Source organism: Haliotis rufescens, unplaced genomic scaffold (genome assembly GCF_023055435.1).
Source record: "Haliotis rufescens isolate VD_foot unplaced genomic scaffold, xgHalRufe1.0.p SCAF_18, whole genome shotgun sequence".
NCBI lineage: Eukaryota > Metazoa > Mollusca > Gastropoda > Lepetellida > Haliotidae > Haliotis > Haliotis rufescens.
Window position 1 is genome coordinate 162,728 of NW_025963868.1, and position 25,383 is coordinate 188,110.

The 25,383-nt window shown below is 44.1% G+C and overlaps 1 protein-coding gene and 3 long non-coding RNA genes across 8 annotated transcripts in view; all 4 read right to left on the bottom strand.

Moving 5' to 3' along the window:
• Window positions 1-2,752, bottom strand: LOC124148368. The gene is made up of 2 exons (XR_006862956.2): window positions 1,121-2,752; window positions 1-1,080 (listed from the first exon to the last, which is right to left on the bottom strand). It is a non-coding gene; the product is annotated as an uncharacterized LOC124148368 (long non-coding RNA).
• Window positions 2,753-2,935: 183 nt separating this feature from the next.
• On the bottom strand, window positions 2,936-6,489 carry LOC125381498. The gene is made up of 2 exons (XR_007221807.1): window positions 6,172-6,489; window positions 2,936-6,058 (listed from the first exon to the last, which is right to left on the bottom strand). It is a non-coding gene; the product is annotated as an uncharacterized LOC125381498 (long non-coding RNA).
• A 32-nt stretch (window positions 6,490-6,521) lies between these two features.
• Window positions 6,522-25,383, bottom strand: part of LOC124148369 (dixin-like) — a 93,450-nt gene continuing 74,588 nt past the window's right edge. For 3 of the 5 annotated variants that reach the window (XM_046519430.2, XM_046519429.2, XM_048398080.1), the window contains 6 exons: window positions 19,259-19,363; window positions 14,793-14,972; window positions 13,712-13,805; window positions 11,886-11,994; window positions 10,267-10,375; window positions 6,522-9,554 (listed from right to left, as the gene is read on the bottom strand). In XM_046519430.2, coding sequence (XP_046375386.1) covers window positions 9,471-9,554; window positions 10,267-10,375; window positions 11,886-11,994; window positions 13,712-13,805; window positions 14,793-14,972; window positions 19,259-19,363 — 681 coding nt within the window. In that variant the 3' untranslated portion in view covers window positions 6,522-9,470. The other 2 variants (XM_046519428.2, XM_048398079.1) reach the window with 2 other exon arrangements.
• Window positions 21,324-24,677, bottom strand: LOC125381499. Its single transcript, XR_007221808.1, has 9 exons — window positions 24,600-24,677; window positions 24,284-24,521; window positions 23,877-24,252; window positions 23,467-23,685; window positions 23,088-23,275; window positions 22,744-23,056; window positions 22,470-22,563; window positions 22,337-22,430; window positions 21,324-22,297 (listed from the first exon to the last, which is right to left on the bottom strand). It is a non-coding gene; the product is annotated as an uncharacterized LOC125381499 (long non-coding RNA).

The following is a 25,383-nucleotide window of genomic DNA, read 5'->3' on the forward strand; positions in this document are numbered from 1 at the left end:
TACTTTGCAATTTGTATTTATTTTGACATTTTGCCACGGCCGACTGAAGCGGCAGATAATCACATAATGCTTCATGCGTAGTGAAGACTGTAGACACACAGACATGGGATATATGGACATAAATAGGCAGTTTGTACACGAGTGAACAGCTAATTGCATTACAGCGCACATTGAGAGGGTCATACACAGTGGTGGACACACAGGCAGTGACTCGGACACTTGAAACGGGTGGGCTGATCTCGGCAGTGACCGCTAGCATCAAAACATGGGCGTTAAGGGCAAAATATTCTTGAGTCAACCTTGCAGAATGAACATATATTTGTATGAAAACTGAAAAAAATATGACAATATCTGAATGAAAATTGAAACAATTTTTGCATGAAATTGATTGTCCAATAATTGCGTTTAAAAAACATGAAATGTTCTTTCAAAAAACAAGACTCCAATAACATTTCAGAAAAAACATGAAATTTGAATTCAATTAACAAGAACTTTGAGAAAAACATGATCTTTGCAACAATACAAATCAAATCAATTTGTCATATTTTTCTTCCAAATAAGTACAGGAAGCAGGTAGGGCCCAGTGATTGAGCAGACATTGGGAACACTGCCAGCAACACCGGGGAGAGCGGTACAAACATAATGCTGAATGTTCTCATGACAATACACAACACTTTACACTTAGATATACTCCTTGTATCTCTTACTTGGAGGCAGTTTTAGCCATTACTTGAGCTCTATATTCCCCACCATAAGCCTTTATTCTCTACCTATGCTTCATATTCCCCACCATAAGCCTTTATTCTCTACCTATGCTTCATATTCCCCACCATAAGCCTTTATTTTCTACCATAAGCTTCATATTCCCCACCATAAGCCTTTATTCTCTACCATAAGCTTCATATTCCCCACCGATACCTCATATTCCCCACCATAAGCCTTTATTCTCTACCAAAAGCTTCATATTCCCCACCGATACCTCGTATTCCCCACCGATACCTCATATTCCCCACCGATACCTCATATTCCCCACCATAAGCCTTTATTCTCTACCAAAAGCTTCATATTCCCCACCGATACCTCGTATTCCCCACCGATACCTCATATTCCCCACCGATACCTCATATTCCCAACCATAAGCCTTTATTCTCTACCATAAGCTTCATATTCCCCACCGATACCTCATATTCCCCACCGATACCTCATATTCCCCACTATAAGCTTTATTCTCTACCATAAGCTTCATATTTCCCACCGATACCTCATATTCCCCACAAGCCTTTATTCTCTACCAAAAGCTTCATATTCCCCACTGATACCTCGTATTCCCCACTATAAGCCTTTATTCTCTACCTATGCCTCATATTCCCCACCGATAAGCCCTATTCCCCACTATAAGCCTTTATTCTCTACCTATGCTTCATATTCCCCACGATAAGCCCTATTCCCCGCTATAAGCCTTTATTCTCTACCTATGCCTCATATTCCCCACGATAAGCCCTATTCCCCACTGTAAGCCTTTATTCTCTACCAAAAGCTTCATGTTCCCCACTATAAGCCTTAATCTCTACCTGTGATCAGCCTCTTTTCTCTATTTACGCTTCAATTCTTCACCACAATATGCCATTATTCCACACAATAAGCCACTCTTATCAAGGACGTCTCCAAATTTTCAGATCTCCACAGATTCACAGAAAGTTATCGTAAATATATCACCTTGACTAGATGTATACGTTTGAAGAGGACACTTTCTGCCAACAGTTTCTACTAAAACATCGTCAGAACTCTCATCTCGGAAAGAATCTACAAATAAATTATGAAGTCTATAAAACTAGAAAAAAAGTAAAAGATAAAAAAATCTACTCATCTGTATACACACATCTTGACCGTGGGTGGTAACCATGGCAACGAACAAAATCCTAGTGACTAAGACGTACAACAAAATATGCTGAGTCTGCAACTTGATGTAAATTAAATGAAGCATGTACGAAATGATACACATGGCCGATATAGACCAGCTCGGGACGGAGACACAATAAACAGAAGTCAAACCTATGACCTCGCAATGTGACAAAATAGTCATGTACATGATACGACTCTATAACAAAATGATAAGGTAACAAATCCTCATGGCGGAATGTGTGATGCGAAAAGATTCTTTAAATCCTTGTCTCAGTGTCTGTAATACTAATGGACGACCTTAACTGCTGAAATATTGGGGAAATTCGACTAGATTCATTTAGAAATTTGTCTGACAGCAAAAATATGGAATCGTAGAAATATTGCAGTAAATTTCCTATGTGACGTTGTCAATCTCTAAGATGAACATATAGAGGACTGAGATCTGCTGAGATACCCGTTTAACAAGTACCTTCTTGGAATGGTCTAAGACTACTGGGAGAGAATCGGTGCGACACAGGAATTAATACAGATTCAAAATAGCTGGCTCATTTCATATATATATATAGATATGATGAAGATTGTATATAAGCGGTATTCCATAACTAGAAAAACAGGTTGTTACACTAATAGAAAACAGCTGGCTCATTGCTCATTGTATATATATCATGAAGATTGTATATAAGTGTTATTCCATTCCTAGGACAAATCTGGTACATGTTTGTAGTAGTTAGTGAGTTGGGTTTAACACCGCTTTTAACAGTATTCCAGTTATATCAGCTTAAAATGGGAGGAAAGCCCGAAGTGATGCAGGTCTCAGACGTTTATCACTTTGGTGAAACCCACGAGCACGGGTACGGTGCTGATAAACCTAGAAACATAATCTGGGCGAACCGGGATCTGAACCCACAATCATAGGTTTCTGGCGTGCCCAAGGGAAGCTACTGTGCAGAGAGAATCGCTGCGCCTTAGACGACTGGGCCACCCGTGACTGTAGGATCAAGATCAGACATGCTATGTTCTTTTTTTTGGGGTGGGGGGGGTGGGGAGAGGAAATAGTTTGAACATTTTTTTTTTCATTTTTTTTTTTAAGATCCTGAAATGACATGATGCCACATCCACCCACCCTCATCTCTTGCTCTCTGCTTCATGTGATGTGCAGTCAGTCTCCCCCCGCTTCCCGAGGCAAGAGAGTTAACTGACTTAAAAAAATGAGTCTCCCCATGCTCTCAGCAAGGCTACCATCTTGCCTGAACGAAAATGTGGTGATTGTCGTGCTGCAATGATGCTATACCCAATAGCCGGTCACTGTCGATGCACTTCGAAAGTCTGATCTTCATCTCTCAACCACCACAGCTGAATCTATTTTTAGCCGATAGCCCTGCTGAGATGTTAACAGTGTCATAACTGTAAAATGGTAGTATTTGTTTTACCAATTTGAAAAAACAAGTCATCTAATCTTGTTCCCTCTGTAGTAAAAGGAAAGTTACTGAACACACAAAACTTCAGATGTTTAATCCTCAGATATCAGCCCGACAAGCATGAATTCCTCAGGGAGTACTGAGCTTGAACCAGCCGTGAGGATGTGGGGAGGACTCAGTGAGTGAGTGAGTTTGGTTTAACGCCGCTTTTAGCAATATTCCAGCAATATCACGGCGGGGGATCTAGAAATGGGCTTCACACATTGTACCCATGTCGGGATTCGAACCCGGGTCGTCGGTGTGGCGAGCGAACGCTTTAACCACTAGGCTACCCGACCGCCCCTGGGGGGGACTCAGACACGTACACGTTGCTCAACGACTAGTGGATGCTATTTTTGTACATTATTAGCATAAACCCAGGAATACCTCTTTACAATGATGAATGTGGGGTTAGTGGATATTCAGATGATTTAAATGATAACTCCTCAGTTATAGGTAACACAGTCCTAAAAACAAGTCAAAATTAGATCAAATTTCCGATTGTCGCCCCGTTGACTTTGGTTTAATCAGTTTGTGGAGCAGTTGCTTCAAGCTTAGTTCTAAAAGTGAGGGTGGACAGGAAGAAGGTGGTTGGGTTGACTTGGGGGTTGGGTTGACTTCTGCCGAAGCTAGGCGACAAAACTGTGGCAAAAGCATCACTATCGACATCGCTGCATTTGAAAGACACGCAACACCGCATTTCAAAACCAAAGTACAAATGTCAAGTGAAAAAGCTACCAATTACTGCTATAGACTATTACAATCACTGAGCATATATTCAAAATTGCCAGCAGCCCAAGGGAGGTAACTCCTCACAGACTTGCACGATCGACATCCTAATACTGATACTCTACCACTGAGACAACACTTAGTGTAACTCAACCCTTTCAAAGCCAGAGGTGTGTGTGGGTTCGAGTCTCGGCACAGACACACCACTGCAGTGAGAGGTTGAGAGCATGTCAAGGACTATGAAGGCACAAACACATGGTATAATGGTGTCAGATACCGGTACGAGTGAAGGAATATTGAGAAATAGTTTTTTTTTAAATACACATTAATCGTACTTAGCTCCATTCAACAATGCAACCCTAGCACAGGGACAAATCGGACACACCATAAAGATAATGTTTCTTCCCTTGTGAGGATTAATTAGTTGTCATGTGAGTGTTGAATAAATAGACGTAAGAGCCCAGAGTGTGATGAATTGACTGTACGGGATAGAGTTCAGGCAGTTGTTGCTCTGGGATATCTTTGTGAAATGGATACTTTGTGATGATTGTGGCTTAGATAAGAAGCTATCAGTTGCACAAAGTTAGGAGTTGCACAATGTTAACAGCTGCACAAAAGTTAACAGTTGCACAAAAGTTAACAGTTGCATAATGTTAACAGTTGCACAAAGTTAACAGTTGCACAAAAGTTAACAGTTGCACAAAGTTAACAGTTGCACAAAGTTAACAGTGGCACAAAGTTGAGTTGCACAAAAGTTAACAGTTGCACAAAGTTAACAGTTGCATAATGTTAACAGTTGCAAAAGTTAACAGTTTCACAAAAGTTAACAGTTGCATAATGTTAACAGTTGCACAAAGTTGAGTTGCACAAAGTTAACAGTTGCACAAAAGTTAACAGTTGCACAAAGTTAACAGTTGCACAAAAGTTAACAGATGCACAAAAGTTAACAGTTGCACAATGTTAACAGTTGCTAATGTTAACAATTGCACAATTTTAACAGTTGCACAAAGTTAACAGTTGCACAATTTTAACAGTTGCACAAAGTTAACAGTTGCACAATTTTAACAGTTGCACAAAGTTAACTGTTGCACAGTCCAGATCCACATCCACTTCTCAGCACATGAGTTGTGGTAGAATGTTTCTCTTGTATCATCAGAGAAAAAATATTCAGCATTTGTTATAGAAATAGAATAAAGGAATGATCAGCACAGATGCAAGACAAGAAACCTGGAATGAGAATGATTGCAAGGGTTATCTCCCTTTCATGAATTAACATGAACAGTGTCTTCCATTTTGATCACGGAGGAAACTGACGAAAATACAAAATGAAATGTTCACAAGGGTTATCTCCCTTCTCAAATATTTGAATTCAAATGAGCTGTATCCTCCACACTTATCATGGAGCAAACAGACGACAATACCCCCTAAAAAGATGAATATTTTGACAAAAGTCAGTTTGATTTCAATAAGCCTTCAAATTAAACAAAATATCAGTCAACTTCTTCAATTATTGCACATATAGTGTTGGGTCTCAGCACTGACATGACACAAACACTCGACCACTCAGAGCCCAGGTCCCGTTCTACAGACTCATCTTAGCGCTAAGGTGAACGTAACTCCCATATTTGAACCTAGTGCTGGGTTTCAGCACTGACATGACACAAACACTCGACCACTCAGAGCCCGGGTACCGTTCTACAGACCCATCTTAGCGCTAAGGTGAACGTAACTCCAATATTTGAACCTAGTGTTGGGTCTCAGCACTGACATGACACAAACACTCGACCACTCAGACCCCGGGTACCGTTCTACAGACCCATCTTAGCGCTAAGGTGAACGTAACTCCAATATTTGAACCTAGCGCTGGGTCTCAGCACTGACATGACACAAACACTCGACCACTCAGAGCCCGGGTCCCGTTCTACAGACCCATCTTAGCGCTAAGGTGATCGTAACTCCAATATTTGAACCTAGTGCTGGGTCTCAGCACTGACATGACACAAACACTCGACCACTCAGAGCCCAGGTCCCGTTCTACAGACCCATCTTAGCGCTAAGGTGATCGTAACTCCCATATTTGAACCTAGGCCTACGGTAGTCGCAGCATTAAGATCGCATGGTGGAACAGAACCCTGGACTAGGGGACAGGGGAACACCATCACTTTCACATCCTAGAACGTCACAATCTTATGGTTTATACTTAACATGAACTGAAAATAATGAAAATCATAACAGGACATAATGACATATTCATCTTTGTGTGGCTTAATGTTTCCACCATGTGAGTGAGTGAGTTGGGTTTATGCCGCTTTTAACAGTATTACAGTTATGTCGCGGCGAGTCAGCTTGATGTGGGAGGAAAGCCCCAAGTGATGCAGGTCTCAGATGTTTACCACTTCGGTGAAACCCACGAGCACGGGTATGGTGCTGACAAACCTAGAAACAGAATCAGAGCGAACCGGGATTCGAACCCACAATCATGGGTTTCTGGCGTTCCCAAGGGACGCAACTCTGCACAGCGAATCACGGCGCCTTAGACGACTGGGCCACCCGTGCTCCGTCCACCATGTAATGTTTCTACTTGCTCACATTTGGCAGAAAACTGATAATACCTGAAAACACCTGTAAATATGAAAAATGGCCTACGTGTCAGGTAAGGATATCATAAAAGGCCAGAACAATTTCATATCTTGTTTTAAAGATCTTCTTTGTCAATTCAAAATAAAGGTTTAACAATTATACAAACAAAAATCAAACATCATTTTTTTTTTCAATCTCATAAAATTAAAGTTCAGTTTCTGTGAAACATAAATAAACCGGCCTCAAAGCCTTTAAGAAATCACTTGAAACAGTGTCAAACAGGATTAGTTCATATCTGGACAAAATTGGTCCGCCAGGTTATGAGACCCACGTATATATTGTAAATAGGGCTGTCACTGGGTGTAGCAGGTGCCCCTTGGTTCCCATGACAACTGATGGCTGCGTACAGGATACAGGGAAACCAGCGCAGCTGGGGTGATGGTGACAACAGCAACGTGGGCATTCTTAAAACAATGGATATTTGGCATTTGAGGCAGTGGGAGGTTCGATCTCAGGCAATGATGACACAGTCGGGCCCGAGTGATGGTGAGGATCTGAGAAATGTCCACAAGTTAGCATAGGATAACTTCAGTAGACGTGGTCCAAACTCACTGGATATTTGTAATGAAACATTGTCATAGAGATTGTGAATAGTCTTGAAAGGTAGTACTGGTAAAACAGGTTCAGAAAATCATTACTTGTTGAAGGTGTCTTGAGTGAGTGAGTTGGGTTTTACTGCCGCTTTTAACAGTATTCCAGTTATATCATGGCGTGTCAGCTTAATGTGGGAGGAAAACCCCAAGTGATGCAGGTCTCAGATGTTTACCACTTCGGTGAAACCCATGAGCACAGGTATGGTGCTGACAAACCTAGAAACATAATCGGGGCGAACCGGGATTGGAACCCACAATCATGGGGATGCAACTCTGCACAGCGAATCGCGGCACCTTAGACGACTGGGCCACCCGTGCCCCCTGAAGGTGTTTTTAGAAATTGGTATGAAAGGTTGCCGAGATGGTGTTTGGTAAACATCTCTAGTTCTCACTGGAGAGAGTGAGTGATTATTGTACTGTTTTACGCAGCATCAGCAGTTCACAATGGAAGCAGTTCTGTAACATACAACTGTTATTGGTTGGTTGGTTTGTTGTTTAACGCCGCACTCAGCAATATTCCAGCTATATGACAGCTTGACACAATGTTTGACACATCGTGTGACACCAAGGCTTTCATGACAGCCAGCTTGACACAATGTGTTACACCCAGCCTTTCAAGACAGTTGGCTTGACACAATATTTGACACAATGTGTTACACCCGGTCTTTCCTGACAGCTGGTTTGACACAATATTTGACACAATGTGTTACACCCGGCCTTTCATGACAGCTGGCTTGACACATTGTGTGACACCCGGCCTTTCATGACAGCTGGCTTCACAATATTTGACACAAAGGCTTTCAACACAGCTGGCATGACACAATGTGTTACACCCGGCCTTTCAACACAGCTGGCATGACACAATGTGTTACACCCGGCCTTTCTACACAGCTGGCATGACACAATGTGTTACACCCGGCCTTTCAACACAGCTGGCATGACACAATGTGTTACACTGGCCTTTCAACACAGCTGGCATAACACGCCCAGTGCTGTCTAACACCTATCACCAACCCCCACCAGAGACCTCAACCCAAACAATTTTCTGAAGCCGTATCACCAGTTGGTTCCCGACCTAAGTACGCCACTCAGATACGTTGTCAACCATCAAACATTTGAAACATCATGCAGAAAACATTTTGAAAACTACTCCATAAAGTTTTCCATGTCATCTTATACAATCATAATCATTTAAAAAAATGTCATATCGTTAAAAGAAACATTCCTGTAGTGGCCACACCTCGGAAACACATGGAAGAAAAGAAAGCATTATTGAAGCACCTTCCTACAAACACATCAACATTAGCCTGTTTACTTCGAAATCAGCGTCAGCTCGTCTTCATGACAATTTAACCTACGGCTAACCCTGTCAGAAAACTTGTTTTAATAAAATGATGCAGGTCGTTCTACTGTACCATGCAGTCATACTTTCAGCTTGCACTATCATTAAGCGAGGATTACCAAAGTAGCTCACACACACAGCGGCCATCAGAAACTACAGGTTTTGGTATCTGAGATTGGTCGGAGACCATGTCGGTATATGGTCTCTGCTTTGGTAAAAGGAGGCGTTCAATCTTAGGAGTAGGAATGTTGTGTGCTGTAGCCCTGAAATATCCAACCTATCCGGTCAGAATGTGTCAAAGGAATGTTGGGTAATTTGTTGGTTTGAATCTGCCAAGACTGCTTTCCTAACAACTTCTAACTGGAATATTCTCAATGTTCAGTGTCTTCTCATTAGGACGAACATTTCAGCCTCATTATTTCCTGTTCTAAAAACAATCACATTGTTTCCTATGAGCAGTTTTATCACTTGTAAATAAGTCACACAGATAAAACAATGTCCTCCCAGTTCCTTCGTTAAAATCCTCAGCAATGTCCAGACTTCAGCCATCTGTTTACACATACTATTATCTCAACAACATATGAGACAGTCTTCCAATATCACTTCTGTGTTAAGTTGTAGCGTTGTCCATTCCATTCCTTAAATTAGTCACAAGGAAAATCCAACCGAATGAGTAAATACTATCTCCTTGACAACTCATCTCCTGAGGCGACACAGCACATAGCACTACTTGCCAGAGTTACTTCCTGCGATCAGTCTCCAGGAAACTCCAATATGAAATAAATACTATTTTCCTGAAGACTGTGTTCAGCAGGCTGTACTCTGCTCCTCTTCAATCCAGGCTACAATCTTCCCCTCCCAGCCAGGGATGATAGTATCATCATTGGAGATCTGAAGGAGACACGCAAATCAATCCCTTATTAAATGAATCTTATCAATCATGGACTAAGTGAGTGAGTGAGTGAGTATGGTTTTACGCCGCTTTTGGCAATATTCCAGCGATATCACGGCGGGGGACACCAGAAATGGGCTTCACACATTGTACCCATGTCGGGAATTGAACCCGGGTCTTCGGTGAAAGAGGCACAAAAATCAATCGCTTATTAAATGAGTGAGTGAGTGAGTGAGTGAGTGAGTGAGTGAGTGAGTGAGTGAGTGAGTGAGTGAGTGAGTGAGTGAGTGAGTGAGTGAGTGAGTGAGTTGGGTTTAACGCCACTTTTAACAGTATTCTAGTTATATCACAGCGTGTCAGCTTCATGTGGGAGGAAAGCCCCAAGTGATGCAGGTCTTAGACGTTTACCACTTCGGTGAAACCCATGAGCACGGGTATGGTGCTGACAAACCTAGAAACATAATCAGGGCGAACCGGGATTTGAACCCACAATCATAGGTTTCTGGGGTGCCCTAGGGACGCAACTCTGCACAGCGAATCGCGGCACCCTAGAGGACTGGGCCACCCGGTCCCCCCTGCTTATTAAATGAATCTTATCAATCATGGACTAAGACTTTTGTCTTTAATTATTTCAAAACCAGCAAATGCTGCAATGATAGACTTAAAAGATGACTTCACAACTTTCCAACTATGAGTAATAACATGAGTTACCTCTTCTTTGACAGTGCCATATTCTGGATCCAGCGCCTTGAAGTGATACCGGAACTGGTTCGGCTTCTCAAACAGCTCCTTGAAGTCCTTTAGAGTTATCTCCCCTAGTCTGAAAGTTGCATTTGAATATGAGCACAACTGACAACACCTATCTCTTTATTATCAAACAGCTCCTTGAAGTCCTTTAGAGTTATCTCCCCTAGTCTGAAAGTTGCATTTGAATATGAGCACAACTGACAACACCTATCTCTTTATTATCAAACAGCTCCTTGAAGTCCTTTAGAGTTATCTCCCCTAGTCTGAAAGTTGCATTTGAATATGAGCACAACTGACAACACCTATCTCTTTATTATCAAACAGCTCCTTGAAGTCCTTTAGAGTTATCTCCCCTAGTCTGAAAGTTGCATTTGAATATGAGCACAACTGACAACACCTATCTCTTTATTATCAAACAGCTCCTTGAAGTCCTTTAGAGTTATCTCCCCTAGTCTGAAAGTTGCATTTGAATATGAGCACAACTGACAACACCTATCTCTTTATTATCAAACAGCTCCTTGAAGTCCTTTAGAGTTATCTTCCCTAGTCTGAAAGTTGCATTTGAATATGAGCACAACTGACAACACCTATCTCTTTATTATCAAACAGCTCCTTGAAGTCCCTTAGAGTTATCTCCCCTAGTGTGAAAGTTGCATTTGAATATGAGCACAACTGACAACACCTATCTCTTTATTATCAAACAGCTCCTTGAAGTCCTTTAGAGTTATCCCCTAGTGTGAAAGTTCCTAACTGACAGCACCCTGGTTTATGATGTTTCCTTCTTTTTTTACTTGATGCATCAGGGTTAGAGTGAGTGAGTGAGTATGGTTTTACGCTGCTTTTAGCAATATTTCAGCTAATCACGGCGGGGGACACCAGAAATTGGCTTCACACATTGTACCCATGTCGGGAATCGAACCCGGGTTTTCGGCATGACGCTTTAACCACTAGGCTACCCGACCGCCCCGCATCAGGGTTAGAACTAAAACTCAAAAGCTTTACTGGCCCAGGTAAAGATCAAATTCCCCTGTAATGTTCAAACAATGGGGAAAATTGGAAGTTTGTACCGGTGTCAAGTTCTGACCCTGTGTACACCGTCCAACCAAACATTTGTTTACATTTCATGTTCACAGATTCCTTCAACACTTTGTTCAAAATGAATAAAATATAATAAATATTAGGCTAAAAAAAGAAAAGAATTGGTTCTCAGGCAATGGTTTTTGCAAATAAAGTGTGGGCGGGCGGTGTCTTTTTTTTTTTTTTTGATAGTTCAAACTAGTATGTAACCAAATATACAGTTGTTTACAATCAACCTGGGAAAGGGCCTCCCTACATAAATGTATTCCTTGATGAGTAAAATACTGGAATACAGTATTTGACTACCGCTGAACTTGGAATATTTAAGGATTTAAAAACAAATTAAAACTAAAATAGAAATAAAAACAAAACATGCGGCAAACTTATGGTGATGCGGGCGGTGCCTGAGAACCAAGAATATTATTTTTTTGTTGCCCAATATTTAATTCCACAGTTGTCCCGACACTGCATCTACAGCCAACTGTTTTCAGTAGGACCACACCCACCTCTTGTATATGGTGCACATGAAGGGCGTGACCATCTTGTCCGTGAAGTACAGCACTTTAGTACACACCTGTCCCCCGAGCAGGCCGTCCAGCTGGTTCACTGTGATCCCTGCAACACACACACCTGAGATTGTACCAAAGTGGGGGGTCGAACCCGATTTTTCGGTGTGACTAGCGAACGCTTAAACCACTAGACTACCCACCGCCCCCCCATATAACAATGACACATTTCCAAGATGAATCATTATGGATCAATAGCTATTCAATTGTTTGTTTGTTGTTTAACGCCGCACTCAGCAATATTCCAGCAATATGACGGTGGTCTGTAAAATAATTGAGTCTGGACCAGACAATCCAGTGATTGACATCATGAGCATCAATCCACGCAACTGGGATCGATGACATGTATCAACCAAGTCGGCGAGCCTGACCACCCGATCCCGTTAGTTGCCTCTTACGACAAGCATAGTGGCCTTTTATGGCAAGTAAGGGTTGCTGAAGACCTATTCTACCCCGGAATCTTCACGGGTCCTATTCAAAAGAAATCAGGGACCTAATCTATTGCAGGGCTACATGACGAGGAAGTAGATAAGTGCCACATTAATAGTGTTCATGTGTAAGGCGTAAGAGTGAGACGAACCTTACATATAACACCGCAGTCAGCAATATTTCACTTATGTGGGGGTGGAATGTAAACAATCAAGTCTGGATCAGACAATCCAGTGATTGATATCATAATGAACATGCCATCAGAGTACGATGACACTCAATCAACCGTATCTCCGAGTCTGACCGCTGATTCAATAATCGCCTCACAGGACAAGCCCAATGAGGGGATCAATTCCAGCCTGGAGTCACCATGGGTTGTGCCATGTAGTAAGCATCTTCCCGAGGCAAGCGAGTTAACTGACTATAAAAGTCAAGTTTCCACCCTTGCCGAACTAGGCTGGTATTATGGAGTTACATTTTGACTGGACTAACGAGTTTATGCACAGTCCAATCAAAATCGCGCAATGAAATCGAAATCTGGTTCGTAAACTGTCGCGCAGATTTCGATCAACTGCAGTATTTGCAAAGCATGTGCACCGCCGACTCGTTGTCAACAGATATTTTCCAAACCTTTTCATGTTTTTCATCAAGGTGCTCACGTGATTTGATGCACTTCGCTATGTAAGACCCGTTTTATCACAATTTTTATCACCGTTTTGTTTGAAAAAAAGGCTGGAGTCCCCTCGTGTATTGCCATGTGCTAAGATGACAAGCACAGGTTGCTGGGGATCGATTCTAACCTGGAGTCCCCTCGTGTATTGCCATGTGCTAAGATGACAAGCACAGGTTGCTGGGGATCGATTCTAACCTGGAGTCCCCTCGTGTATTGCCATGTGCTAAGATGACAAGCACAGGTTGCTGGGGATCGATTCTAACCTGGAGTCCCCTCGTGTATTGCCATGTGCTAAGATGACAAGCACAGGTTGCTGGGGATCGATTCTAACCTGGAGTCCCCTCGTGTATTGCCATGTGCTAAGATGACAAGCACAGGTTTCTGGGGATCGATTCTAACCTGGAGTCCCCTCGTGTATTGCCATGTGCTAAGATGACAAGCACAGGTTTCTGGGGATCGATTCTAACCTGGAGTCACCTCGTGTATTGCCATGTGCTAAGATGACAAGCACAGGTTGCTGGGGATCGATTCTAACCTGGAGTCCCCTCGTGTATTGCCATGTGCTAAGATGACAAGCACAGGTTGCTGGGGATCGATTCTAACCTGGAGTCCCCTCGTGTATTGCCATGTGCTAAGATGACTGAGAAAGGGACCGGTACTGCACCTGAGGACTTGTTACCTGTGGCGGAACTGTTTGACGATCTCCTCACGTCACTGGCCTTGTCGTAGTTCATTCTCTTTGGTGAAGACTCCACGGACTGGAAAACACAACACGCATGACTGAACCTCCGAGTTAGACTGCCTCCAGCATAAACTCACACTGACTCCGGGCCAACTGATGGGCGTTGGAAGGGTTGGGTGTGGGTGGTAGGGGTAGGGGCAGGGGTAGGGTGGGGGTGGTTGTATCCAGCATATACACTGACACTGTACCTGTTGACGGGCGTGGGAAGGGGTGGGGGTGGGAGTTGGGTGGGTTGTGCCGACTGCCTCCAACACACTCAAAATGACACTGGACCTGTTGACGGACGTGGGAGGGGTTGGGGTCGGTAGGGGTCGGGGTTGTACCGACTGCCTCTAACACACTCACATTGACACTGGACCTGTGGACGGGCATAGGAAGGGGTTTGGGTCGGAGTAGGGGTTGGGGTCGGCAGGGGTCAGGGTTGTACCGACTGCCTCCAACACACTCACATTGACACTGGACCTGTTGACGGACGTGGGAAGGGGTGGGGGTCAGAGTAGGGTGGGGGTTGTACCGACTACCTCCAACACACTCACATTGACACTGGACCTGTTGACAGACATGGGAGGGGTTGGGGTCAGGGTCGGGAGGGGTTGGGGTCGGTAGGGGTTGGGGTCGGTAGGGGTCGGGGTTGTACCGACTACCTCCAACACACTCACATTGACACTGGACCTGTTGACGGACGTGGGAAGGGGTGGGGGTCAGAGTAGGGTGGGGGTTGTACCGACTACCTCCAACACACTCACATTGACACTGGACCTGTTGACGGACATGGGAAGGGGTGGGGGTCAGAGTAGGGTGGGGGTTGTACCGACTACCTCCAACACACTCACATTGACACTGGACCTGTTGACGGACGTGGGAGGGGTTGGGGTCGGCAGGGGTCGGGGTTGTTCCGACTGCCTCTAACACACTCACATTGACACTGGACCTGTTGACGGACATGGGAGGGGTTGGGGTCGGCAGGGGTCGGGGTTGTTCCGACTGCCTCTAACACACTCACATTGACACTGGACCTGTTAACAGGCGTAGCACAGTTGCTGAAGGAGTACAGGTGTTCCAGGAGGGAGGCGATGCTGTGCTCCAGACTGTCCACGGACTTGTACTGGGGGTCGGTGGGCTGGTACTGCAGCCTCAGGTTCTGCAGCGACTCCCTCACAGCCTGCAGCTCGTCCGGGCCACTCTGCAAGGAGAACACATCTTCCAATCCTTGTGATCAGAACCACCACGCTGCACCGATCTTACCTCAAGACATAAGCAATGTTATACTGAATTGTATCCTTTTATAATTCTTTATAACAATTACAGAAAAACAACATTATGCTTGGACTAACACCTAACAATCATGCAACACTGTCTTAGTTTATTAATAACAAATCTAACTTGTTAGTACTTGTTAATACATTTGTACTTTGTCATATTTAAAACTGTGATGTCAAGCAGGATCTGATACTGAATCTGGTCAGAGCGTGAGTGAGTCAAAGTTGCTTTAAACTACACTCAGCATATTCCGGAAAGACGAGAGACAATCAGATGATGATTCTTAAGTTTTTTGTTTGTTTGTTATTTAACGCAGCACTCAGCAATATTCCAGCTATCTGACAGCTGTCCATACATATTCAAGTCTGGACCAGACAATCCAGTGATTGACATCACGAGCATCAGTCTATGCAATTGGGATATGATGACATGCATCAACCAAGTCAGTAAGCCTGACGTCAGTCGTCTCATGCGACAACCATGAGACCAATTCTAACCCCGAACTTCAGGGAACATATTCTCTACAGGATTTAAAGGTCAAGGACATAACCACACCTCACATTCTGTCCATAACAGTTACAGTGAGTGAGTGAGTGAGATGGGTCTAACGCCGCTTTTAACAGTATTACAGTTATATCACAGCATGTCAGCTTAATGTGGGAGGAAAGCCCGAAGTGATGCAGGTCTCAGACGTTTACCACTTCGGTGAAACCCACGAGCACGGGTATAGTGCTGACAAACCTTACAAACCCTGAAACATATTCGGGTTGAACTGTGATTCGAGCCCACAATCATAGGTTTGTGGCTTGCCCAAGGGACACAACTCTGCACAGCGAATGCGGCGCCTTAGACGACTGGGCCACCCATGCAATATATTGATTGGTTGGTTTGTTGTCTTACGCCGCTCTCAGCAATATTCCAGCTATATGACGGCGGTCTGTAAATAATGGAGCCTGGACCAGACAATCCAGTGATTGACAACATGTGCATCGATCCACGCAATTGGGATACGATGACATGCATCAACCAAGTCAGCGAGCCTGACCACCCGATCCCTTTAGTCGCCTCTTACGACAAGCATAGTACCTTTTACAAGCATAGTCACCAAGCATGGGTTGCTGAAGAACTATTCTACCCCGGATCTTCACGGGTCATTTTCTATCTGTACACTGAGAAACGTACATTCCACAGACGTCATCTCCAGGTACATTAGCTGCTACAGTGTTAGTACTAGTGACATGCATGCAAGTTACACCTGACGACACTTCAAAGGATCACTGATAACGGGTCCGTCCGACATCAAACGTGTGACATCAGCTAAATGAGGAATGCATCTTCAAACCTTCATCCTCCCTTGTCATACATAAATATTCAAACAACATAACGTCTATTTTTTAATGACCTTGACCTTATACCTGTCAACCTTTTCCGATCTGGCCCCACCGTAAAGATGTACCAAGTTTCATAAACCTACAGTAAATAATCTTGAGACAAAATTTATTCAAGCAATGACAATGACAATGACAATGACCTTGACCTTGACCTTTGACACGACTGACCTTTGTCTTTAAATAAGGATGGATGAGTATGGTTTTACGCCGCTTTTAGCAATATTCCAGCAATATCACGGCGGGGGACACCAGAAATGGGCTTCACACATTGTACCCATGTCGGGAATCGAACCCGGGTCTTCGGCATGTCGATCAAACACTTAAACCACTAGGCTACCCGACCGCCCCTCTCTAAATAAGAGCCAAGCACCTCGCTCTGGCAGTGGTAGCTGTGGTGGTCAAATTCTGACAAAATCTCAAAAGCATCCCAATCTACATAGGGCTGCTCATCTACTATTGGACATCCAGAAATCTCCATACAGAATCCTGTGAATACACTCAGTGTCCAGAAAGCTGAAGCATAGTTTGTTTCTCAGGAGAGGTGAGGCGAGGTGAAATGGGGTTTAACGTCGCGTCCGAGACTTTTGCACTTATATAGCGACGTGCATGTACGTGTGTGTGTGTGTGTGGCTGCTTGTACTAGTCCGGACTGATGCCGATTTATAGTGCTAGCACACTGAGATACCATGCCGCAGTTTAACATAAATACCCCACTCAGACACAGTATACTGACTCCGAGCTGACCAGACCTTGTTTTAGCCCCTTAATGCCGAGCGCCAGACAGGGTAACAACAAGTACTATCTTTTAACGTCTTTTGGTATGACGCAGCCGGGGATCGAACCCCGGACCTTCCGCTCTCCAGGCGGACGCTCTACCACTAGACCACGGAGGCCGTCTTCTCTGGAGAGAGAACCTTGGGAATAGTGAGCCAAGAAAGACGGAAGAACTGAGTGACAGGACAGCAAGAGCGCAATACATGTACTATAAACAATGAGTATGGTTTTACGCCGCTTTTAGCAACATTCCAGCAATATCACGGCGGGGGACACCAGAAATGGGCTTCACACGTTGTACCCATGTCGGGAATCGAACCCGGGTCTTCTGCGTGACGAGCGAACGCTTTAACCACTAGGCTACCCGACCGCCCCACTGTACTATAAACAACATGACATTACAAGACCTGACACTTGTGCTTATTTCCATCATCAGTGGTAATGTAGACTTCACCTACACAAACTAAGTAATCTTGATCTGTTTCAGTAAGTGAGTGAGTGTGGTTTTATGCCACTTTTATCAACATTCCAAGATGGCAACTCTGTGTATAGAAGATCATTTCTGTCAATCGGTGAACATAAATTATTTCCGACCCATACTGATATTTAGATATTACGGTAAATTACTTTCATAACCTTTTAATAGAAAATACAAGATTATCTATCAGAAATGCTTACATGCAGAGACTTCTTGCCCAAAGGTTTTACGATTTACAGAGATGAGTGCCCAATGTCTTTAGAGTTCTCTGCCCTTGGGTAACAGTGAAAGGCTCAATCTCATTTAAATCAGATCTTAGTTCTCCCTACCGCTAAACAAAGATCTGAGGACATCCAATTAGGGGTCACGTCAGAACGTGAATTTTGACCGACCAATGAAATGACTGACAGGATCGACATTAGCCAATCAGAAGGCAGCTTTCTCGAGCTTTACGACACTAGCTTCAAACTGGCGACTATGCTTCGAAACAAATTTTGACGTATTATCGATTAAAAAAATTAAAACTGATAAGAACATTCTGGAATGGCTTATAGATGGCTTAGATTGTATGGATATAATCATAAAACCTGTAACTGTCGTTCGGAATACCCCGTGTTAAATATTGCGTGGTTGCATGATTAGAAAATACATTCGGACTGTCACATTCATGATCTGGTAAGCGAGGCTCTGATTGGTTGGATGAAAGGTCGTTCTGACATGACCCTTAATGGGATGTCCTCAGATCTTTGTTTCACGATAGCGAGAACTAAGATCTGATTTTAATGAGATTGTGAAAGACTTGACATTGACAGAGTAACGGAATAAGGAATCAAAGATGTGTTTACCTTTGACAACCTCACTATACTTCCTCCATTGTATGAATGCATAATCAGTGTCAATCAGTCAATCAGTTTTTTTGGTTTTGGTTTGTTGTTTAACGCCGCACTCAGCAATATTCCAGCTATATGACGGCGGTCTGTAAATAATCGAGTCTGGACCAGACAATCCAGTGATTGATATCATGAGAATCGATCCACGCAATTGGGATCGATGACATGCATCAACTAAGTCAGCGAGCCTGACCACCCGATCCCGTTGGTCGCCTTTTACGACAAGCATAGTCACCTTTTACGGCAAGCATGGGTTGCTGAAGACCTATTCTACCCCGGAATATTCACGGGTCCAGTCAATCAGTGATACTTATACACAATATCTGCACCCCCGGAGAGGCACGCAGTGGCAACCTCGATCTGACACAGGAACCTGTTGTGTCAAAACTATTGTTTGTGCATTTCTAAATAGTGACATAGCAAAGGCTAGAATGTGACAAAATAATAATACCAGATAAATAAACACATTAAACACACAAACACATGAAAAATATCCCAAACTTATGAAAACTTTCGTTTTAAGTCAAGATCCCGTATAGTGATGAAATTTCGGTGATGATATTTCAGGAAGAGGTTGAACAGACAGATACTATTCCCCTGTGAAATGTCTACAGTTTAGTAAGACAGATGTTATCGGTTAGTGACATCTAGGATGGATATAGTTAGTTACTCTTACACTGCGAGCGGTGGGACTTCCGTTTTCTGGGTGTGGATGGAATATTTTACCCTCTAACTTGGCCATTCTCTTATCTTGAGTGGCAACTCGCGCGGACAGTGTGGCCTGACAAGACACAAGAATGAAAAGGTTACGTTAAGCCTTTTCCTTGCTGAACTTCTAGCTTCTGTTATTTAAACATTCCCAGGAACTATCTTGTGAACCCCTTTCTTCTCTTTTAAATAAATGGTAAAAGAATGTTATATTCTTATCATTATTTTTCCCCCCTATATTCCAAACATGATTCGTGAATGACATTTTTTTTTTCTCTTTTAAATGAATAGCTACTCTAGGAAACAACAAAATACATCAAAGAATTTAAAATATAATCAGAGCTCCAGATAACTTTTTGAGCAATTGAGTTTTTACTCTAGGGTGTCTATTTTAATTGGGTAATTACATTTTTATTGGGTAAGCAATATTTTTTCACTCACCCATTCATCACTCTATTGGGTTTTTCCCAAAATTAGTGAACTTTTTAAGATTTAAAAAAATGAAATAATATGTATATATTTAGATGGATATAACCGTTCTAAATATATAGGCTTGACTCGGAAAGTAAATTAGCTCATAATTTTGTTTCGGAAATTAGCTCCTTTGTACTCGTGCTGAAAAAGCTTCATTGAGTATTTACGAGAGCTGTTTTTATACATTTGAGTTTTTCATGTAACACATGCATTTCTGTATGCAAGTTAATTGAAAGTAATTGGGTTTCTGAATATTTTTTGGGGGGTGGGGGGTGGTGTTTGGGGGTAATTTACGCAAATCCGCTGCTTATCTGTAGCTCTGTATAATTGATCGAAAAACCCTTCTAACTTCTTGACTTTTCACATTATCACACTGCAGTGGAAATGTCCTCTAGAAAACTACACTAAAAAGAACTTTTCTGCAGAAAGAAAAAAATCACTCCTAAACCTGAAACGACAAAACAGTGCTGAAGCCTGGGTCTAACAGTGCCGTCCTCGCTAACGTCATACACAAACCCGTCATCGTCATACACATGATGACACCTGAAACAGGTACCACTTCTCTAGAAGTTCAGCAAAGATGGAGAGAAGGTGGTATATATTGGCCAGTTCTAGAGTCAGTAGAACATGTCCGCATTAATTTCCAGATATAGCTTTCAATATCTTCCTCTTGTGATAATGAGCTGTTTGTGTCATGGCGTACAGTCACTTAACTGAAGCATATTGACCTGGTTGGGAGGTCGATGATGACATGGGACACCCTAGTCGGAGTTACTACGGAAACAGTTGCATCGTATTGACATCTATGCATGAATCACGGACTGAGTAGAGGTTGAATTATAAAAAACAACAAACAATCCACAAAACATCACTCTGTAGGACATCAGTGAAATTTACTATTTTTGTGCTTGGGAGAGTTTGTCAATTTTCTGTTGTCTTTTTTTAAAGACAATTTATTTTGGGGTATATGGTTGAAAGCAAAATAACCCTGCTGCTTTGGATTAAAACTTTATTTTTAAACACCTGTTAATCATGTTTTGATTACAGATTTTCTTTTTGAAATTTAACCTCAAACAAGTGCTGACAAGACGTTTGTCACTGACCGAGGAACTCCCTATAACAGGAAATAATGCTGGTTGCCCTAGATGGCCTTCTACATCCACGATAACACACTGGTTTGAACATATACTCAGAGCTCCAGATAAGCCTTTGGTGTTGTGGGTATTTTACCCATGCATTTTAAAATCATTGGGTATCAGTAATTCTATCTGGGTATTCAAATTTCTGTTACTCACTAGTTTTTACACATGTGGGTATTTAAGTCAAATATTTAAAAACACTATTCATCTAGTCCCTGCAAACTGTTGTCGTGTGGGTTTGAGAGCTTTATAGGACGATACCACGATACTTCCACAAGAAAGTGTGATGGCAAATGATCATGATGTAACTGTCATCGTGGAGTTTGGCAAGGTTGACGGAATGCCCGTTTATAATTTCAAAATAAGTTGCTGATTTGCGTATCGAATACGCAGGGTTACTTCACAATATTTTGATGATACATATCAGTTTTATTTTTGTAGCGTATCTATAATGTTCATTGCGTAATTGATACGCTTGGATTTTATTTCACTGCGTATTTCTGCATTTCTGATGTGTATTTTACGCAGATACGCAGCTTATCTGAGGCTCTGTATACACTGTTTCTCTGGTTGTGATGATGTTATTTTGTCTTCTAACAGCATAATTACAGACATGGTCATAAGGACTAGACACTTTCATAGCCAAACAAAAGTCATTACCACAAGAGGACGACTGGCGCCAATGTAGGAAAATAATGTATATACCACCTTTGAAAATCATAATACACACAATAAATAATAACAGAATACAATCCCATCTTCCCTCACTCACATAGTTCCCAGGCCTGATCTGACATGGCACAGACATACATCGGGCAGAAACAGCACCCTTCTCATAATAGATAGGTCACTATAGCCCAGAACAAATATCACTATATCCCACACTAAATATCTCATACAATAAAGCATGCAACCCTGAGCTCATGAAATAAAGCAAAAAGACACATAATCAGCATGCATTAACCATTGACCCATCTCCCCGACCACCTTCAGCTTGTTGTCCTGTCTCCCTGACCACCTTCAGCTTGTTGTCCTGTATCTACAACACCCTGTCTCCCCGACCACCTTCAGCTTGTTGTCCTGTATCTACAACACCCTGTCTCCCCGACCACCTTCAGCTTGTTGTCCTGTATCTACAACACCCTGTCTCCCCGACCACCTTCAGCTTGTTGTCCTGTATCTACATCACCCTGTCTCCCTGACCACCTTCAGCTTGTTGTCCTGTATCTACATCACCCTGTCTCCCTGACCACCTTCAGCTTGTTGTCCTGTATCTACAACACCCTGTCTCCCCGACCACCTTCAGCTTGTTGTCCTGTATCTACATCACCCTGTCTCCCTGACCACCTTCAGCTTGTTGTCCTGTATCTACAACACCCTGTCTCCCCGACCACCTTCAGCCTGTATCAACTTCACCCTGTCTACCTGACCACCTTCAGCTTGTTGTCCTGTATCTACATCACCCTGTCTCCCTGACCACCTTCAGCTTGTTGTCCTGTATCTACAACACCCTGTCTCCCCGACCACCTTCAGCCTGTATCAACTTCACCCTGTCTACCTGACCACCTTCAGCTTGTTGTCCTGTATCTACATCACCCTGTCTCCCTGACCACCTTCAGCTTGTTGTCCTGTATCTACAACACCCTGTCTCCCCGACCACCTTCAGCCTGTATCAACAACACCCTGTCTCCCCGACCACCTTCAGCTTGTTGTCCTGTATCTACATCACCCTGTCTCCCCGACCACCTTCAGCTTGTTGTCCTGTATCTACATCCCCCTGTCTCCCCGACCACCTCCAGCTTGTTGTCCTGTATCTACATCCCCCTGTCTCCCCGACCACCTTCAGCTTGTTGTCCTGTATCTACAACACCCTGTCTCCCTGACCACCTCCAGCTTGTTGTCCTGTATCTACAACACCCTGTCTCCCCGACCACCTTCAGCTTGTTGTCCTGTCTCCCTGACCACCTCCAGCTTTTTGTCCTGTATCTACAACACCCTGTCTCCCCGACCACCTCCAGCTTGTTGTCCTGTATCTACAACACCCTGTCTCCCTGACCACCTCCAGCTTGTTGTCCTGTATCTACATCACCCTGTCTCCCTGACCACCTTCAGCTTGTTGTCCTGTATCTACAACACCCTGTCTCCCCGACCACCTTCAGTTTGTTGTCCTGTCTCCCCGACCACCTTCAGCTTGTTGTCCTGTATCTACATCACCCTGTCTCCCTGACCACCTTCAGCTTGTTGTCCTGTATCTACAACACCCTGTCTCCCCGACCACCTTCAGCTTGTTGTCCTGTATCTACATCACCCTGTCTCCCTGACCACCTTCAGCTTGTTGTCCTGTATCTACATCACCCTGTCTCCCTGACCACCTTCAGCTTGTTGTCCTGTATCTACATCACCCTGTCTCCCAGACCACCTTCAGCTTGTTGTCCTGTATCTACATCACCCTGTCTCCCCGACCACCTTCAGCTTGTTGTCCTGTATCTACAACACCCTGTCTTGCCCCTGTCTCCCCGACCGCCTTCAGCTTGTTGTCCTGTATCTACAACACCCTGTCCACCTTCAGCTTGTTGTCCTGTATCTACATCACCCTGTCTCCCTGACCACCTTCAGCTTGTTGTCCTGTCTCCCCGACCACCTTCAGCTTGTTGTCCTGTATCTACATCACCCTGTCTCCCTGACCACCTTCAGCTTGTTGTCCTGTATCTACATCACCCTGTCTCCCTGACCACCTTCAGCTTGTTGTCCTGTATCTACATCACCCTGTCTCCCTGACCACCTTCAGCTTGTTGTCCTGTATCTACATCACCCTGTCTCCCAGACCACCTTCAGCTTGTTGTCCTGTATCTACATCACCCTGTCTCCCCGACCACCTTCAGCTTGTTGTCCTGTATCTACAACACCCTGTCTTGCCCCTGTCTCCCCGACCGCCTTCAGCTTGTTGTCCTGTATCTACAACACCCTGTCCACCTTCAGCTTGTTGTCCTGTATCTACATCACCCTGTCTCCCTGACCACCTTCAGCTTGTTGTCCTGTATCTACATCACCCTGTCTCCCCGACCACCTTCAGCTTGTTGTCCTGTATCTACATCACCCTGTCTCCCCGACAACCTTCAGCTTGTTGTCCTGTATCTACATCACCCTGTCTCCCTGACCACCTTCAGCTTGTTGTCCTGTATCTACATCACCCTGTCTCCCAGACCACCTTCAGCTTGTTGTCCTGTATCTACAACACCCTGTCTCCCCGACCACCTTCAGCTTGTTGTCCTGTATCTACAACACCCTGTCTCCCCGACCACCTTCAGCTTGTTGTCCTGTATCTACAACACCCTGTCTCCCCGACCACCTTCAGCTTGTTGTCCTGTCTCCCTGACCACCTTCAGCTTGTTGTCCTGTATCTACATCACCCTGTCTCCCCGACCACCTTCAGCTTGTTGTCCTGTATCTACAACACCCTGTCTTGCCCCTGTCTCCCCGACCGCCTTCAGCTTGTTGTCCTGTATCTACAACACCCTGTCCACCTTCAGCTTGTTGTCCTGTATCTACATCACCCTGTCTCCCTGACCACCTTCAGCTTGTTGTCCTGTATCTACATCACCCTGTCTCCCCGACCACCTTCAGTTTGTTGCCCTGTATCTACAACACCCTGTCTCCCCGACCACCTTCAGCTTGTTGTCCTGTCTCCCCGACCACCTTCAGCTTGTTGTCCTGTATCTACAACACCCTGTCTCCCCGACCACCTCCAGCTTGTTGTCCTGTATCTACATCACCCTGTCTTGCCCCTGTCTCCCCGACCACCTTCAGCTTGGCGTCCTGTATCTACAACACCCTGTCTCCCTGACCACCTTCAGGTTGTTGTCCTGTATCTACAACACCCTGTCTCCCTGACCACCTTCAGCTCGTTGTCCTGTATCTACAACACCCTGTCTCCCAGACCACCTCCAGCTTGTTGTCCTGTCTCCCCGACCACCTTCAGCTTGTTGTCCTGTATCTACATCACCCTGTCTCCCTGACCACCTTCAGCTTGTTGTCCTGTATCTACAACACCCTGTCTCCCTGACCACCTTCAGTTTGTTGTCCTGTATCTACAACACCCTGTCTCCCTGACCACCTTCAGTTTGTTGTCCTGTATCTACAACACCCTGTCTCCCCGACCACCTTCAGCTTGTTGTCCTGTATCTACAACACCCTGTCTCCCCGACCACCTTCAGGTTGTTGTCCTGTATCTACAACACCCTGTCTCCCTGACCACCTTCAGCTTGTTGTCCTGTATCTACAACACCCTGTCTCCCTGACCACCTTCAGTTTGTTGTCCTGTATCTACAACACCCTGTCTCCCCGACCACCTTCAGCTTGTTGTCCTGTATCTACAACACCCTGTCTCCCCGACCACCTTCAGCTTGTTGTCCTGTATCTACAACACCCTGTCTCCCTGACCACCTTCAGCTTGTTGTCCTGTATCTACAACACCCTGTCT